Source organism: Siphateles boraxobius, unplaced genomic scaffold, assembly GCF_051911475.1.
Source record: "Siphateles boraxobius isolate OS27281-9 unplaced genomic scaffold, OSU_SipBor_1 16, whole genome shotgun sequence".
Lineage (NCBI taxonomy): Eukaryota > Metazoa > Chordata > Actinopteri > Cypriniformes > Leuciscidae > Siphateles > Siphateles boraxobius.
The window spans coordinates 6956664-6972494 of NW_027508766.1; the positions used below are offsets into that span (position 1 = coordinate 6956664).

A 15831-nucleotide genomic window follows, 5' to 3' on the forward strand; every position below is an offset into this window, starting at 1 on the left:
CGGTATGCTTTCGCCCCTCCTTAAACTTAACTTACAAACCAGTCAAATTATGTAACGGGACTGTCGTAAGATGCAGTCTACTACGGGACATGCTTTATTTTAAAAATATATATAAAAAGCGCATTAAACTGCGAAAGAGACTGACCCCCACATGCTTTCTGTGTGACGGAGCAGAACGCAGATGAGCAAAGTATACCTGGGGTTTTAGACACTCACCTAAACTGTCAAATAAAAACAAAAATGTGCCTAAATGTCTGTCTTGGTGAGTATTTACACAAAGACAGTCAGTTGTGTCTTAAGTGAATAAACAGTTGGGAAAGAAATCAGATGGGTGTCATTATATAAGATCCATGCATTCGGTCTTAAATCCTAATGCAAATACCTGGTGCTGTGACATTAATGTTATAACTGACTGAATAACTTTAGTAGTATTAATAAGCAGTATTAATAAGAATCAATGTATATTTAATTCATATAGTGAAGACTATGCAGTGTTTTAAAGGGAAGTGTTTAATGACTATTTTGACAACTTATTGTTTAACGCACTACTGTGTTTCAATTTTTGCAAATGGATAAATCCATATGCTTAATCCAGTCTGGATATTCTCTATAGTACATCTCAAAATTGGGAAGATCACGATTCAGATCATGGACCATGATTGTTTGTTATAAGATTGTGATATGAAGTTCTGGGAAGATTGCCCACCCCTAATCTATCATAAAGAAATTTGAATTGGTGGATCCACCCTTGGCCATAATCCAATACAGTTTAATATCATTAGTATGTTTTCATGCTCAGCACAGCAGTGTTGAGACTTGATTTAACTGGACATGTTCAACCTTGGGATCTGCTACGGAACTTCATCGGTGTGGGGCTTCGGCATCCTTTGGGACCCTCAATCCTGCCACGTTCCTCCAGTCTGTCAAGATCTGTAAACTTAAAGACAGGAGGCAGAGGGAATTAGGGAACATGCCTTAAACAGAGAGAGAGAGAGAGAGAGAGAGAGAGAGAGAGAGAGAGAGAGAGAGAGAGAGAGACATCAGACTGCCTCTAAATGAAAAACAGTTCAGAAAGCAAATGGAGTAAAAATTCCTCTGTTTCATGTGACATTTCCTCTTTAAATGGTTAGCCATAAACATTTGATTGTTCTTCACTGCGCAGGACTGTAGGGAATGTTGCACACTCAAGCTGGTGAACGCTTTCTTATTTTCACAGAGGGAGATCAAATCTCATGTGTACATGAAAGCCAATGTTTTCATGGAGACCTCTTGGAGGTGTGGAATGGAAATGTGCCTTTGCTCAAGTGATCCCATGAACCAATTAATGTGTTTACCCTAAACAGTACAGATTTGCTAAACTAATTTCAATACATGTTAAATTATATTAATTTACCATCTATTGCTTTTGATTTCTGCTTGTTGTTTCTGCAAAGTTTAATAATAATGAAAAAAGTTTACCTACACTCCCATTCAAAAGTTTGGGGTCATTAAGGCTACGTGTCTACATTAATCCGGATAGATTTGAAAACTTCTTTTCGTTTCAAAACGCTCTCCGTCCACACTAGCTTCTTCAAGCGTTTTCCAAAAGTTTCTGATTCACGCTTGAATGTCAGAAAAAATTCACCATTAATTCATTGCACATGCGTAAACCCTCATAAAAGCTCACTGAGATGATACAGACAGAACAAGAAATAATCAAGTTATCACACAATTAGTTTGGCAGGATCATTTTATTTAGCAAAATCTCTCACCATTCACTGATGCGTCCAGGTCGCACTCACCATTATATGTCTAAAACGCAACTGCTCTCACGTTTTACCGCAGGACATCAAATGCGAGTGAATTTTCTGTCATCTTTGAAGGACTGTGATATGAAGAGTGTGCAAAGTGACATATTTAGCACAAAACAGGCACACTACCAGTATAAACATAGGTTCAATATGCGTCACATGACTAAACTTACATCGTCAGTTTTAAATACCTCCGTTTGCACAGTCCACACTACAACGTGAATACGGCATTTTCAAATGTATCCACTTTGGAGAGCGTTTTCAAAAAGCTTTGTTTTCATTGCTAAAAACGCAGTATCGGTGTGGAGGGAAGGCCAAAACAGAGAGAAAAAGATGCCTTTTCAAGCAAAAATGTATTAGTGTGGACAAGGCCTAAGACTTTTACTAAACATTTTAATTTATCACATAAAGACACTCATAATATTACATAGATTACCATTTAATCTAAATGCTGTTTAGAGTAAACTTTCTATTCAAAGAATCCTGATGATAAATGTATGACAGTTTCCACAAAAACACTAAGCAGCTGAGCTGACTTCAACATTGATCATAAATAAATGTCTCTTGAGCAGCAAATCATCATACTATAATGATTTCTGAAGGATCATGTGACATTAAGAGAAAGACTAGAGTAAAAATGCTGAAAATTCAGCTTTGCCATCAGACCAATAAATGACCAATAAATGAAAAATATATGAAAATAGAAAACAGTTATTTGAAATTATAATAATATTTCACAATTTTACTGTTTTTACAGTACAGCCTTAATGAATAAAATAGACTATTTTCAAAAACATCAAAAGATTTGACCAACCCCAAACTTTTAAACGGTAGTGCACATTGATGTTTTTGGCAGCCCAACATGTGCAAACATAATAATAATTTATGCTGTTTTTTTTTCATTAGAATGGGACTATTGTGTCTATTTCTGGTTTTATATTGTTACCACTAAATGTGCAAAGCACTTTGCAGTGGAAAATTCTGGGTCAAATTCAAAAGGTTCTGCATACTTAAATCATCACTAATAACTATAAACATAAAAAGCAATTAAGTCATTGTGTCAATTGACTGCAATTATATAGTCAACATTACATGTTCAGAAGTATTTGTTAGCTACGACTGCAGATATTTAGTCCAGGAAAAATTCTGCATAATATAAGGTTGATTTAGAGTTTTTTAAATATTTTTAGTGCATTTATTTTTGTAATAGAGGTCAATGGCATTTGGAAGTCAGACAACCTCTTGTTTTATTGCAGCACTTTAATACTGCACTTCCTTGGCTGATGTGAGTGAAAAAAAAGAAAAAAAAAAGAAAGTGTTTTCCAACCATTACAAACGTCTTAGTTTGAAGAATGAGTTTCGGTTTATCACACAGCTCCTGTGTCCTAAAACAAGTTTGAACAGCAACATGTAGGGGAAGATTCACTGCTCTCTTTTCAGGCATGCAGACAGGAAGCCCTTCCCTCCGTTGTCAGAAATGAGATCTGTCTCCTGCATGAACAAGCTAGACTGAGCTGTTGCAGGTGAGCCTGTGGGCTTCCTCAAACCCCATGCCTCCGTGCCTCACAGGACTCATCGTGACAGTCACAGCTGCGTTCTTCTTCCAGATCCTTCCCTTTCCTATTTTGTTGAAAACGCATTTTCCCTCCCTCCCTTTGTCTCATCAAAACCATTGAGCCTGACACTTCAGAACAGATCTGGAGACACACCTAACACTGTCAGCACTGGACGCCCACATAATAGCAACCGCTCATCGCCCTCTTCTGCTATGGCAGGGTGCTGAAAGGGAGTGTGAGAACAGTTTGGACAGGTGTTTGGATGTGGAATGGAAGACTGAAAGGGGAAAGCAAACATATGATAAACTGAAAAATTTATTGGTCTAATTACACTCCCCGTTTTATTTTCTGCTTTATAACTTGATTATAGGGCTCTCACACTTTTAGACCAATGCATTTCCATTGCTTTGCCTTTTCCAGGCAAACATTATTATTGAATAAGGATTTAAATAAAAACATTTATCAGGATCACACTCACAAAAAGCCATTTCTGGATGGTGAATTATTTGAAAGCAGGCCATACTGAGGGGGAAATAATTTGCTGATCACTGATGCATAGTTGTTCTTGCATAATGCAACCAACATCTATGAGTGAAAGCCACACAGGTGTGAATGCTGCTGAGCTCTAGCACAATCCTGCAATTTATGGATCTTTAATCGATCTGTCAGCTTGCTACTGAATGTAAATGATGCACTTTGTTATGAAAACAAGCAACAAAAAAAATTGTGTCATTTACTTTCCAAAAAAGCAACACGCAGTGACTACAACAAAAACAACAAGTTTGTTTTAGTGCAGATGTTGTATGTAGTTGCTGTAATTTTCACAATCAGAATTTCCCATGATTTTTTCAGGTATGGAAATGATAATGACAAATTTTCTTCTACATTTTCCAATGTGATAACTAAATAGAAAGCCACAATGTATGACTTCAAAATCATAGGACCAATGAAAAATAACATCTGCAAAGTTACAATAAAAACAAACAGCACATGACAGGAAGTCCTTCTGATAAGTACCAGGTCAATAAATCATGGGAAACTATACTGTTTATTCGTCCTTCAGTCCCCACCACTCTTTAAGAGCTCCCCCTCGGTCATTCATTAGAGAATAAAGCCTAGAGGGAGAAAACAGCTCACTAGAGACTAGAGAACACAGGATAAGAGGAAACTACAGGCTCCTTAAACCTCATCATCATGTCCCATAAGCCTTTATTTACAAGTATTCATCTTTTCAGCAGTGAAGGGAATCCTATTGATGTTTAACTAGGCTAAGATGGTCTTTGTCTAGCCACACAAAGAGTCTCAGTAGGGCCGGGCGATGTGGACAAAAAACAAAACAAAAAAAAATCTCTGTATTTCTTGGCTTCTACTTTTTCCTATTTGGATAAAAATATTTCATATCCTGCAAAATGTTGTCCAACAAACAATGTTCATATTGAAGGCGATGAAAACAAATATAGTGAATGTAACCATGTAGGCCATGTTATATATTATGTGCAAAAAAAAAATAACTGCATTACATTCTAACATTGCAACATTACAATCTACAAAAAAAAAACAATGATTTTTAAATTAGAAGTTAAATTCACTAAACTGAAAATGAAAATAAAAAAGAGGAACACACATTCCCTCATCTGAGCTTAGTATTAAGCCTACATTTGATTACCCCATTACAACGGTCGCTTTACAGTTACTGCTATGCCATCATAAAAATACACTTACTTGCAGGTTTAAAATTCAACTTATGGCACATTTAATGTCCAACAACAAATATTTTAGCGAAATGTATATTTTAGTGAGAATTATTCCACTCCGTCTGTTTGGCGTGTATGCGCACAGCGGCGCTCGTTCACTGAAGTCTGTGAAGTTTTGCGCAGACTTGCTTGCATAAGGCTCATCCAGTCTTGACAGCAAAATGGAAATATTTGCATGACTTTCTAACATTTACAAATGGAGTTTATACCTGTGAAATGTAAGTTATGCACTAAGGAAACTACCTCTCAAACGCATTAAACAGTACAAATATCTGTCAGATCAAGCCGCTTCTATGCGCATTAACTAGATCTATCTGCCTGCCTATCTACAAATCCATCCATCCATCCATCCATCCATCCATCCATCCATCCATCCATCCATCCACCTACCTATCTACCCATCAAGTCATGTGTATTTAGTGCTATAAATGGAACTATATACAGTATCTGTTACTGTGTTGTTTGCTATTTCTAAGCTTAAAAATTGTCACTATAAGAAAATTACTAATAGGCACTAGAACATCATAAAATAACATTGGTCAAAAGTTCTTTATTCTACAGTAAAACAAATCCAAGCTTTAATGCCCCAGATTCACGGCTATGTTCAGCAGGAGCCGTGGAATGCTAATGTAATTAGACAGCAGGCGGGACGGTTGCTCTTTTTCATTTTTTTTTATTCCGAAAGCAAGATATGCAGTATAGACGCAGTGGGGGGCGGTGGTGAATGACCCACTTTACTCTGCACCGCAGAACATCTCAACCAGAGCACCATGGGCGCTGCTCTACAAAACAGCCGCTCAAGGGTTTATCCCTAATGCATTGAGTTGTGTGGTCCTGTCAGTGTGCCACTGAAACAGTTAATGGCCGGCATTAGCCTTGTTGTCATCACTGATCACCAAACCAGCGCAACGTCTCATTTTGTATTGATTAAACTTTAACGCTGTGTGGCATTAGTGATTTAATGCACGCCTGCTTGCGCAGAACAAATGAATAATTTGTTATCTGTGATGAAACAAACAAATGCTGATCCAATGGCAGCTTGGGTAAGCAGTGGCACTAATATTTTTCTGGCAAAACAACAGATAAAACCTCAAGAACATAAATAGGGCCCTGGCACACAGATCAAAAGCAGCAAACAGATAAAGCAACTGTGCTATCTTTGAAGCTGTATTTTAAATCACAACATGCTGCGGGTATTTCGATTTTCCTAAAAAATATATGGAAAAGGTTGTTCTTATCAGACAACCCATGGAAGTGCATTCACTTTTTATCAAACACCTCAACAAGGTGGCAGTGAAAGTTTAACGGAGAAGAACGACTACACACTAACAAACAGATTATAAAGCACTGAACATTTATCCACAAAGCAACCTTTTAATCATAAACACTCTTCTACCAAAAACAGAAAACAGTTTGTTCTAGCTCGTTCTGAGGGCAGCTGAGGCAGCACCAGATGAAAGTGGCTGATAATCAGGCTGATAGGCGGCAAGCATACGTACCAAGTCCTGGGTGGGCAGTGAAAGACTGCTGGCCCTCACGTCCTCCATGTCCGGCTCCATATTCTCCTTCTCCTCCCCGGGGGAGGGAGAGGCGTCCGGACCTGAGCACGTGCTCACTAGGTCGGGCAAGCTGGTGGACGGGTACTTGTGGAAGTCCACTTCGGATTCATCCTGGGAAAGGAAGGAAGAGCAGCTGAAGAGAGTATGTTGTGTGCCGTTGAGCAGCCTGCGAGTATTTTTAACTTTATATCAGAAAGCCAAGCGGCGAGCCCATCAGCGCTTCACTCTTCAATTTTTTAGCTGCTACAAGCATCTGCCTGTGACATCTTTATGTGCTGGAACGGCTGACACACTTTATACGAAGAACACATCAAGAACAGCTCATGATTTGTGTGTGAAGACACTTCCCCGTGCAGTGACAGACACTTATTGATATACGGTAGTATAAGGCCAAACTCACCCTGCTGGCCACCACCAGCTGCACGAGTCCAGCAGTGGAGCGCAGGATGGCTACAGCCTCCTGGTGTGAGAGTCCAACAAGGGAGTGACCGTTTATCATAAGTAACTCATCGCCTGCCTTCAGACGGCCATCTCTGAAATAAAAACAGAAGCAGAGAAACATGATCAGGACATCCCCTTATACAGGTGCTGGTCATATAATTAGAATATCATCAAAAAGTTGATTTATTTCAGCAAAAAAATGAAGTGAAATTTGGATATTATATTCATTCATTAAACACAGACTGATATATTTCAAATGTTTGTTTCATTTAATTGTGATGATTAAAACTGACAACTAATGAAAATCCCAAAATTAGAATATTACTTAAGACCAATAAAAAAAAAGGATTTTTAGAAATGTTGGCCAACTGAAAAGTATGAACATGAAAAGTATGAGCATGTACAGCACTCAATACTTAGTTGGGGCTCCTTTTGCCTGAATTACTGCAGCAATGCGGCGTTGCATGGAGTCGATCAGTCTGTGGCACTGCTCAGGTGTTATGAGAGCCCGGGTTGCTCTGATAGTGGCCTTCAGCTCTTCTGCATTGTTGGGTCTGGCGTATCGCATCTTCCTCTTCCATAAAGTTGGTCAGCAGCAGGAAGCATGAAGTGCTCTAAAACTTCCTGATAGACGGCTGCGTTGACCTTGGACCTCAGAAAACACAGTAGACCAACACCAGCAGATGACATGGCACCCCAAACCATCACTGACTGTGGAAACTTTACACTGGACTTCAAGCAATGTGGATTCGGTGCCTCTCCTTTCTTCCTCCAGTCTCTGGGACCTTGATTTCCAAAGGAAATGCAAAATTTACTTTCATCAGAGAACATAACTTTGGACCACTCAGCAGCAGTCCAGTCCTTTTTGTCTTTAGACGCTTCTGACGCTGTGTCTTGTTCAAGAGTGGCTTGACACAAGGAATACGACAGCTGAAACCCATGTCTTGAATACATCTGTGCGTGGTCGTTCTTGAAGCACTGACTCCAGCTGTAGTCCACTCTTTGTGAATTTCCCCCACATTTTTGAATGGGTTTTGTTTCACAATCCTCTCCAGGGTGCGGTTATCCCTATTGCTTGTACACTTTTTTCTACCACATCTTTTCCTTCCCTTCGCCTCTCTATTAATGTGCTTGGACACAGAGCTCTGTGAACAGCCAGCCTCTTTAGCAATGAACTTTATTCAGTTTTGTCAGTGCCACAGACTGATCGACTCCATGCCAGGCCGCATTGCTGCAGTAATTCAGGCAAAAGGAGCCCCAACTAAGTATTGAGTGCTGTACATGCTCATACTTTTCATGATCATACTTCTCAGTTGGCCAACACTTCAAAAAATCCTTTTTTTGTAGTGGTCTTAAGTAATCTAATTTTCGGAGATACTGAATTTGGGATTATCATTAGTTGTCCGTTTCAATCATCAAAATTAAATTAAATAAACATTTGAAATATATCAGTCTGTGTGTAATGAATGAATATAATATCCACATTTCACTTTTTGAATGGAATTACTGAAATAAATCAACTTTTTGATGATATTCTAATTATATGACCAGCACCTAAAAAAAAAACAAGCAGCATACACTTCTCATGTCACATTGCAGCTATTTAAGTGAAATGTTAATTGGATGTTAATCAGGAATTGATTGGATCACTACAAGCGGTTTCTATATGACAGATAGCTTGATGACGACCAAAGAAAATGACAACCTGTTATTATTCCTGATGAAAGGCAGGGGTTTTCAAACTGGAGTCTGTTGTTATTGTTGACTAAAACAATTTAAAAAAAATACTGAAATAAAGCTGAAAACAATATATAAATATTAAATTAAAAGCAAGCAAAAAATAAAGTTTAAGTACAAAAATGACTAAAACTAAAGTTAAAATAAATTAGAGGTAAATATAATCTATATATATATATATATATAAAAAATAAAAAAAAATAAAGTAAATATTAAAACCAGATATAAGTAGTTTGAAATGTTTGGGGGAAAAACACTTCTCTAATGAATAAATCACAACAAGTCCAGTAATGTGTATTAAGAAAGTAAATACCTTAATGTATTTGAACCAAGAGAATACAGAACATAATTCAAACTACTTTTATACTTAACATCATTGAAACCCATTTGTCATGGGAAGAGAGCAGGAACTATCTACTCTTGGAACTTCAAAACTTTTTAAAATAATGTCTGGATCATCCACATGAAATTTAACTATTTATTTGTCTAGGTGCAAATATCTAAATGATGCAATAGCTATTGTGTTCAGGGTGAAATTAAACCAGTTTCATCATGCTTTATCAAGAAAAAGCACAAAGCAGTATTACTTTTGTTGATGAATAATTTATTTTTGTCAACAACATTTTGAAAATGATATGATAACTAATAAAAACATTTTTTGATGACAAAAACTATAATGGTAATCTATTGACCTCCTCAACGAATAAGACCAAGACGAAAATGTTAGGGAGGGACAATTTGCGAAGAGACTCTGCGTGGTAGGAAGGTTAGATGTGCACATGCGGTGGGTTAATAGATACAATTGCTGCATGAATTATAAAAAATTTAAAAATGTCAACATCTGTGAGAAAGAGAAAAAAAGACATGCGGATAAGTTTCCCATTTAATGTCAGGAAAACAAGATAATTTGTAAACCATATGGAGTAACGTAACAATCTCCCAGAAAACACAAAGAAATTTACAATACAATACAGGGCTCGACAATAAGGACTGCATGATGGCCCGGGACAATTGAAGGAATCATTTGACAAAACTTTTATCATGTATTTGCATAGGATTTGCCAATTTAAATATTAAAGCAATTTTAAACTATTCAAGTGAAAGAAGAAGTGAAAGAGAACTCAATTAGATATGGTGCCTCTCTGACAGCTTAAAAGTGCTGAATTGAGTTTCCTTTCACTTCTTATTGTGCTTAAAAGGACACATACACACAACAACAATGTCTAACTGCCTGTTTTGGTGAGTATTAATTTAAACAGAGTTGGTTATAGCTTAAGTGAAAGTAAACAGTTGGGAGAAAATCGGAGGTGTATCAGTGGCGCTGTGCATTAGTTATTAAAATGACAGTAAAGTGTCCTTATAAACCTGCTGCCGTCCCTAATGTTAATTCAAACGACAAAACGCAAAGAGAAAAATCACTCACTGCTCTTGACTGAGTAGCTTTAGTAGCTTTAATTAGGATTTATACGCACTATTTTACACTTGATTACTTTATTTAATTTCTCTAATATTTCTTACCTGAATAATACTGTTAGACCTACTTCAAAAAACTTATAGCACAGTTTATTTCTTTTGTATCTTTGTTCAAATGTATTTATTTGTCTCTTATTTGTTTCTTATCTTATGTAGATATGATATCTTATGATATTTAGTCGACTAAAACTAGACTAACAATTCAGATTACTAAAATATGACAAAAACTAAAATGGCATTTTAGTCAAAAGACTATGGCTAAATCTAAATCAAAATTCGCTGTTAAAATTATCAGTACTATAAAGACATCTCTGTCTCTGCTACACTCTTCCATTTCCAAATGTGTTCAGACAGTTTGGATTCTTCCAGCCTGACCACTCAACTGAGGCTTCATTACGATGAACAGTGTGCAGTGAAGAGAGAAAGATTCAAAATTTTAAAGCCTCTCACTGGTCAAAATCCTCAGGGCTTCAGTCACAGATGAAGGAATCTGAGGTTATCTCAGTGTTAGTTGTTATATAAGTGCAGGAAACTTCATAACAACCCACATCATGCTGCACTGATGGCCCTGAATCTGACCACCTCTTGTGCCACACTAAAAAGAAATGTTTGGAAAGCAGCCAGTTTGACCAATATGCATGATTCATGTCTATAGGTTTCTCAGAAATGACCCCCATTAAAACTATGTGGGAGGAAATATAGAACTGTTAAATTATAACAATAAACCCTAGTGCTGGTCATACCAAAAATAGCCTGCTCTGACTGTAGACGCTGTGGGGGAGCAGCGTATGTGTTTTCCAACAGATCTGCAACAACTCATGAATTTGTATATCCTGTAATCAATTTTTTTTTTTGGGGTCCCAAGGTAAAGCCACAGGGGCTCATTTTCCCTAAACGCATTTATTTAACATAGCACAACAACTAGGGGGAGTAATTCAAATTGTTTTTTAGACAGCAAGGGTTAATTTTAGCTTTTGGCTCATTACCATCAGGTTGTTGTGTTTCCCTTTAAACTTCGCCAAAGTGTGCATTAATGAATCACAAAGGGAAGCAAGTCAGCAAATTCTCCAACATGTTACAGCTTAAAACACAGTTTAAGGGCCAATTCACATGTAGACAGAGAGGGAAATATTTCTGCAGTATTAAAAAAGACCTCACAATTGTTATTGTGTGTTTGTATAAATTGAAGGGATATATAGTATCATGTTAGAATCCTATGCTGGCTCTGTCTAGCTTTGCTAAAAGACAACTATTTGCTTACATACCCCGGTACTGCAAAGCAGGTGGAAATCTCCAGGGAGCCAGGGAGTCATGATATGATAATATCCTAAATTTAGTTTAGTGTAGATTTATTCAAAATTTCCCTCTCAAAATTTAATAGAATAAAAATCTAAACCACAGATTTCAGATCAATTAAAAAATGAATATTTGCCAGCCCAATATTGTTAAAATATCATTATTACTGATGTGATACCATTATTTATTTGTAGTTTAACAGTGTCTGTAAATATTGAATATTTTATTGTGCATGCTCATTTCACTTGCTTATAGATTACCTATGTCATCATCTAACCCGTATAACATTAATCATTAAAACACCAATAATTTAATAACACCGTTAATAATTGATATCAGCAAATGATCCATTATCGGCCACAACTTGAAAATAATTATCAGCTTATTGTATTGGTCAGAATTTTAATATTGCCACATCCCTAATTATACAACATCATATTTTTACATTTATTCCGTATTTTGGATTAGGGTAGGTTGGGGCTTTGCTTGAGTAAAACAATCAAGTGTACATTGACTTAATCCATTGTAAATTTAATTACAGTATCTATGTTTCCATCCAAAGTTGCGAATTTAACTTGCGCGCAAAACTGGAATATCGCATAAAACATTTGCGAATAAAGCACCGTTTCCATCGAGCGAGTTGAAGAGCTCAAGAGCTGAATTCGTCACTTCCTGATAAACTGGCACTTAATATCACTTAGCAGAAGAAACCAATGTATATAAAATTTAGTATAATAAATTGATCAAACATGCGTCTCAGAGCGCACAGACGAAACGCAAAGTTATTTTGCTTTCGGAGGCAGATGCTGCTGCTTGGGAATGCAGTCATGTAAGACAGTTCTGTCAGGTAATTATTCCAAATTACCAGCATTTCAGATGCTGTGCATTGTGCAACGAGATCGGTCTGCTGGTTAGTCCAGTTATGCCGTTCCATCGCAAACTCACAAGGCTTTTTTATGAGCATCAAGGAATTTATTTGATAAATGTGTTTTCATCATAGTTTATGTCGGTGTTCTTATGGGATAAAACGTTTTTTAGAATTTATGCAACTTTTAGTGTTTCCATCCAGAGTTTTTTTTATGAAATATCCAAAAATGTGCATAAAAATAGGTGGACGTAAACATAGCTATTTACTCATTATTTCCAAAAACATTTATGTAAATAATATAACTAAGAGTGATGATTCTTTGGCATGTGAATATCACAGTATCGTGATGTAAAATGCTTGGAAATAATATTTTTCACTATCCCTACACATTGTTAAATTAGACAGTAGACATAATGTCAACAGGACAGCAAACGCTAGCAGTATAGAGCATTATGACTACAACTACTGAAGCTTCTGATACTTTGTGAGCTGGTCATTATCGTACACATGGCAGCGTGACTGGATATTTTCTGTGCATCCATATAAGGGTGTCACAATGCCTTTGAAGATGAATGAGTATGGCAGAGGGCACTCAAGACTATCTGACGCTTGCATATGTATGAGATGTTGATTGAGAAGTATCACCACGGCACCTACTGTTGCCAAGGCAGCAGCTGAAAACCTTTGCTAATGAAAACCGTTTACCTCTGTGCAGCTCCTCCCTCCTCCACGTGGGCCACGATGATACCGTGAGGAGAGCGTTTGGACCCTCGACCGCCCGTGATCTGGATACCCAGTCCGTCTTGACCCTTCACCATGTGCATCTTCCAGATCTGGCTGCCCTCACAGGGCTGTAGATGAGAAGAGGGGGATATTCATCCATATGAAGGAACAATCAGGAGTGTGCTTTGTTAAATAACACTAGATATCTCCTGTAGCAGCTGCTTTGTGGCTTTAACTTACATTATAGTTCTCAAACTGTTTCCCATTTTGTACTGCATATCATGCAAAACAAACAACAACAACTAATAATCTTTGTACAGACCATTCGGCAAATTATTGTTTATGTAATTTCAGCAAATGTATAGCCTATTTCCCTAAGATAAGAAAAAAGGTTTTGTAAAGTTAAGCGTAAGAACTTAAGTATTTTCCATTATTTTTTTCTTTTATCCAGGCTTACTTCCTCCTTTGGAAAGGCCATTTATCAGAAGAAGGGAAACTTGTTTCTGACAGTTTCAAGAGCCATTTCTCTATCCGTCTGAGCTGCACTTCATCAATCACCATTACTGTTCATCAATGATGAATTAAAAAAATTCGGTTCTGTTATTTAACGAACCTGAATTCATTTAAGTGACAATATTTTGGATTAGATGGGTTAAAGCTAAAATACATATATTTATAATAGATTATGCAGTTTGTTCTCACATCCTGTCTGTTCTTGAATTCTTTTTTGTGTGCTTTTTGCCTATTATGATGGCTGAACAACTAAAAAAACAAATTTTGAATGAAAATTAAAATAAGTGACAGTTTTATTATGAGGTTAAATGGACCTAATCCTGTTTCTCAACTCCAGTTGTAGAAAAAACAGACTTCTTCCTAACTGTACTTCATATGTACAATATGGTTTAAAAGTCCATTACATACAATAATGTCATAACATCCAGAGTGTTTTTTCCCCAGTCAGGCTTCAAATGCATTAATTAATTTCAGCCACTGAGCCATTTATATCTACTGTACCTGACATCAAAGCTTTTCTAACATTAACACTAACACTAACACAAAAGCCCATACATTTTCAAACACCATTTTAAACACGGGTCATTAAATCAGCCTAAAAATATATAGCCTATTCTTTAAAAATATTCAGAAATAAAGTTTTACCTTTAGCATACTAATACATAACCTTTCATATTGTTAATTTTCAGTCAACAAAGTTGTAATATTGTAATTCAAAGCTTTTTTATGTCTGTAAGTATAAAGTTTGTATGTATAAAGAATTTTTATTTTTTTCAAATGTTTAAATATTGTTATTGTTTCAATCACCAGAAACAATGGCCAACATCAGAAGGCTTGCCAAAGAGGCAGAGAACATAGTGAAACACAAGTGAAAACTGGCAAGATGTTCACAAGATAAAAGATAAAAAGGGGGGTGATTCTTGACAGATGCCAATCTTGCTAACATTTACTTTTTAGGTAAATATACTACCATACACAAGCCTGGAGTCAGAAAGATTTTTTGATTCTTTAATTCAGCAAGAACACATTCAATTGCTAAAAGTGACAGCAAAGACTTTTACATTGTTGCAAAAGATTTCTATTAAAAAAAATACTGATCTTTTGAGTTTTTCATCCATCTGATTTCTGAAGGATCATGTGATACTAAAGACTGCAGTAATGATGCTGAAAATGGAGCTTTACCATCACTGGAATAAATTACATTTTCAAAATACACTGCCCATTCAAACAAGAAGAAGAAAAAAAAAAAAAAATATATATATATATATATATATATAATCATTTTCCCACATGAATTAGCACCTTTGAGCCCAGACCTTAAATTCATTGAAAGTCTTTGGGATTTTTTGTGCTGGAGTTGACTTTGTAGAGGACTTGACTCTTGCATTGTCAATATGAGATCTTGACCGAAAATGTATGCACCTCTTGATGGAAATAACATCAAAACTATAGGGCTACACGATTTGGGGAAAATGTCATATTGCGATTATTGAGGTCAATATTGCGATTGCGATATGTGATTGCAATATAATAAACAACTGGTTTCATGAGTCAGCTTGCTTGGTTCTCAAGGAAAATGCACACGCAGATTAGTGATAATACTGAAATGTGTATTTCTCAACTCAAATTAGCAGCAACAACTAAATGCACAGTGTTTCCAAATTAAAATAATATTTTTTGCAAAATTAAATAATGACATCTTTGCATTACTGCAAACTTGTTATTGTCTCAATAGTACAATAGTATAAAATAAATAGAACAATAAATAAGAACATTATGCTCATGAAAATAAGATATTTTGAACATTCTGTCCAGACAAAAAGGGACATTTAAGCATGATGCAACATATGCTTTAGAAACTCAGTCTGTGGATCATTTCTGGTGTAAGTGTATTGTGATTGTCTAAACATTTGGTAACAGAATTTTGTTTATTGTTTGTTGTTAATTGTAAGTTTATTGACAACTTGTTAAAATGTTAACATGGTACAATGACCGGTAGGCTATTGTTTTTATTATTGCTTGACACAAATTTGACGATTTTAATTCAAATCTTGTGATTTGATTCCGATCTTGATTCAATATCGATTCATTTGGATAAATATTAGGTAGCCTAACAGTAGA

At 36.3% G+C, this 15831-nt stretch overlaps 1 protein-coding gene across 3 annotated transcripts in view; it reads right to left on the minus strand.

The window, feature by feature from the left end:
* Positions 1-15831, minus strand: part of pdzd2 (PDZ domain containing 2) — a 112585-nt gene that overhangs the window by 18023 nt on the left and 78731 nt on the right. For all 3 annotated transcript variants that reach the window (XM_077231332.1, XM_077231333.1, XM_077231334.1), the window contains 4 exons: positions 13180-13325; positions 7060-7192; positions 6600-6770; positions 841-937 (listed from right to left, as the gene is read on the minus strand). In XM_077231332.1, the coding sequence (XP_077087447.1) occupies positions 841-937; positions 6600-6770; positions 7060-7192; positions 13180-13325 (547 nt within the window). The remainder of the gene's footprint in view (positions 1-840; positions 938-6599; positions 6771-7059; positions 7193-13179; positions 13326-15831) is intronic.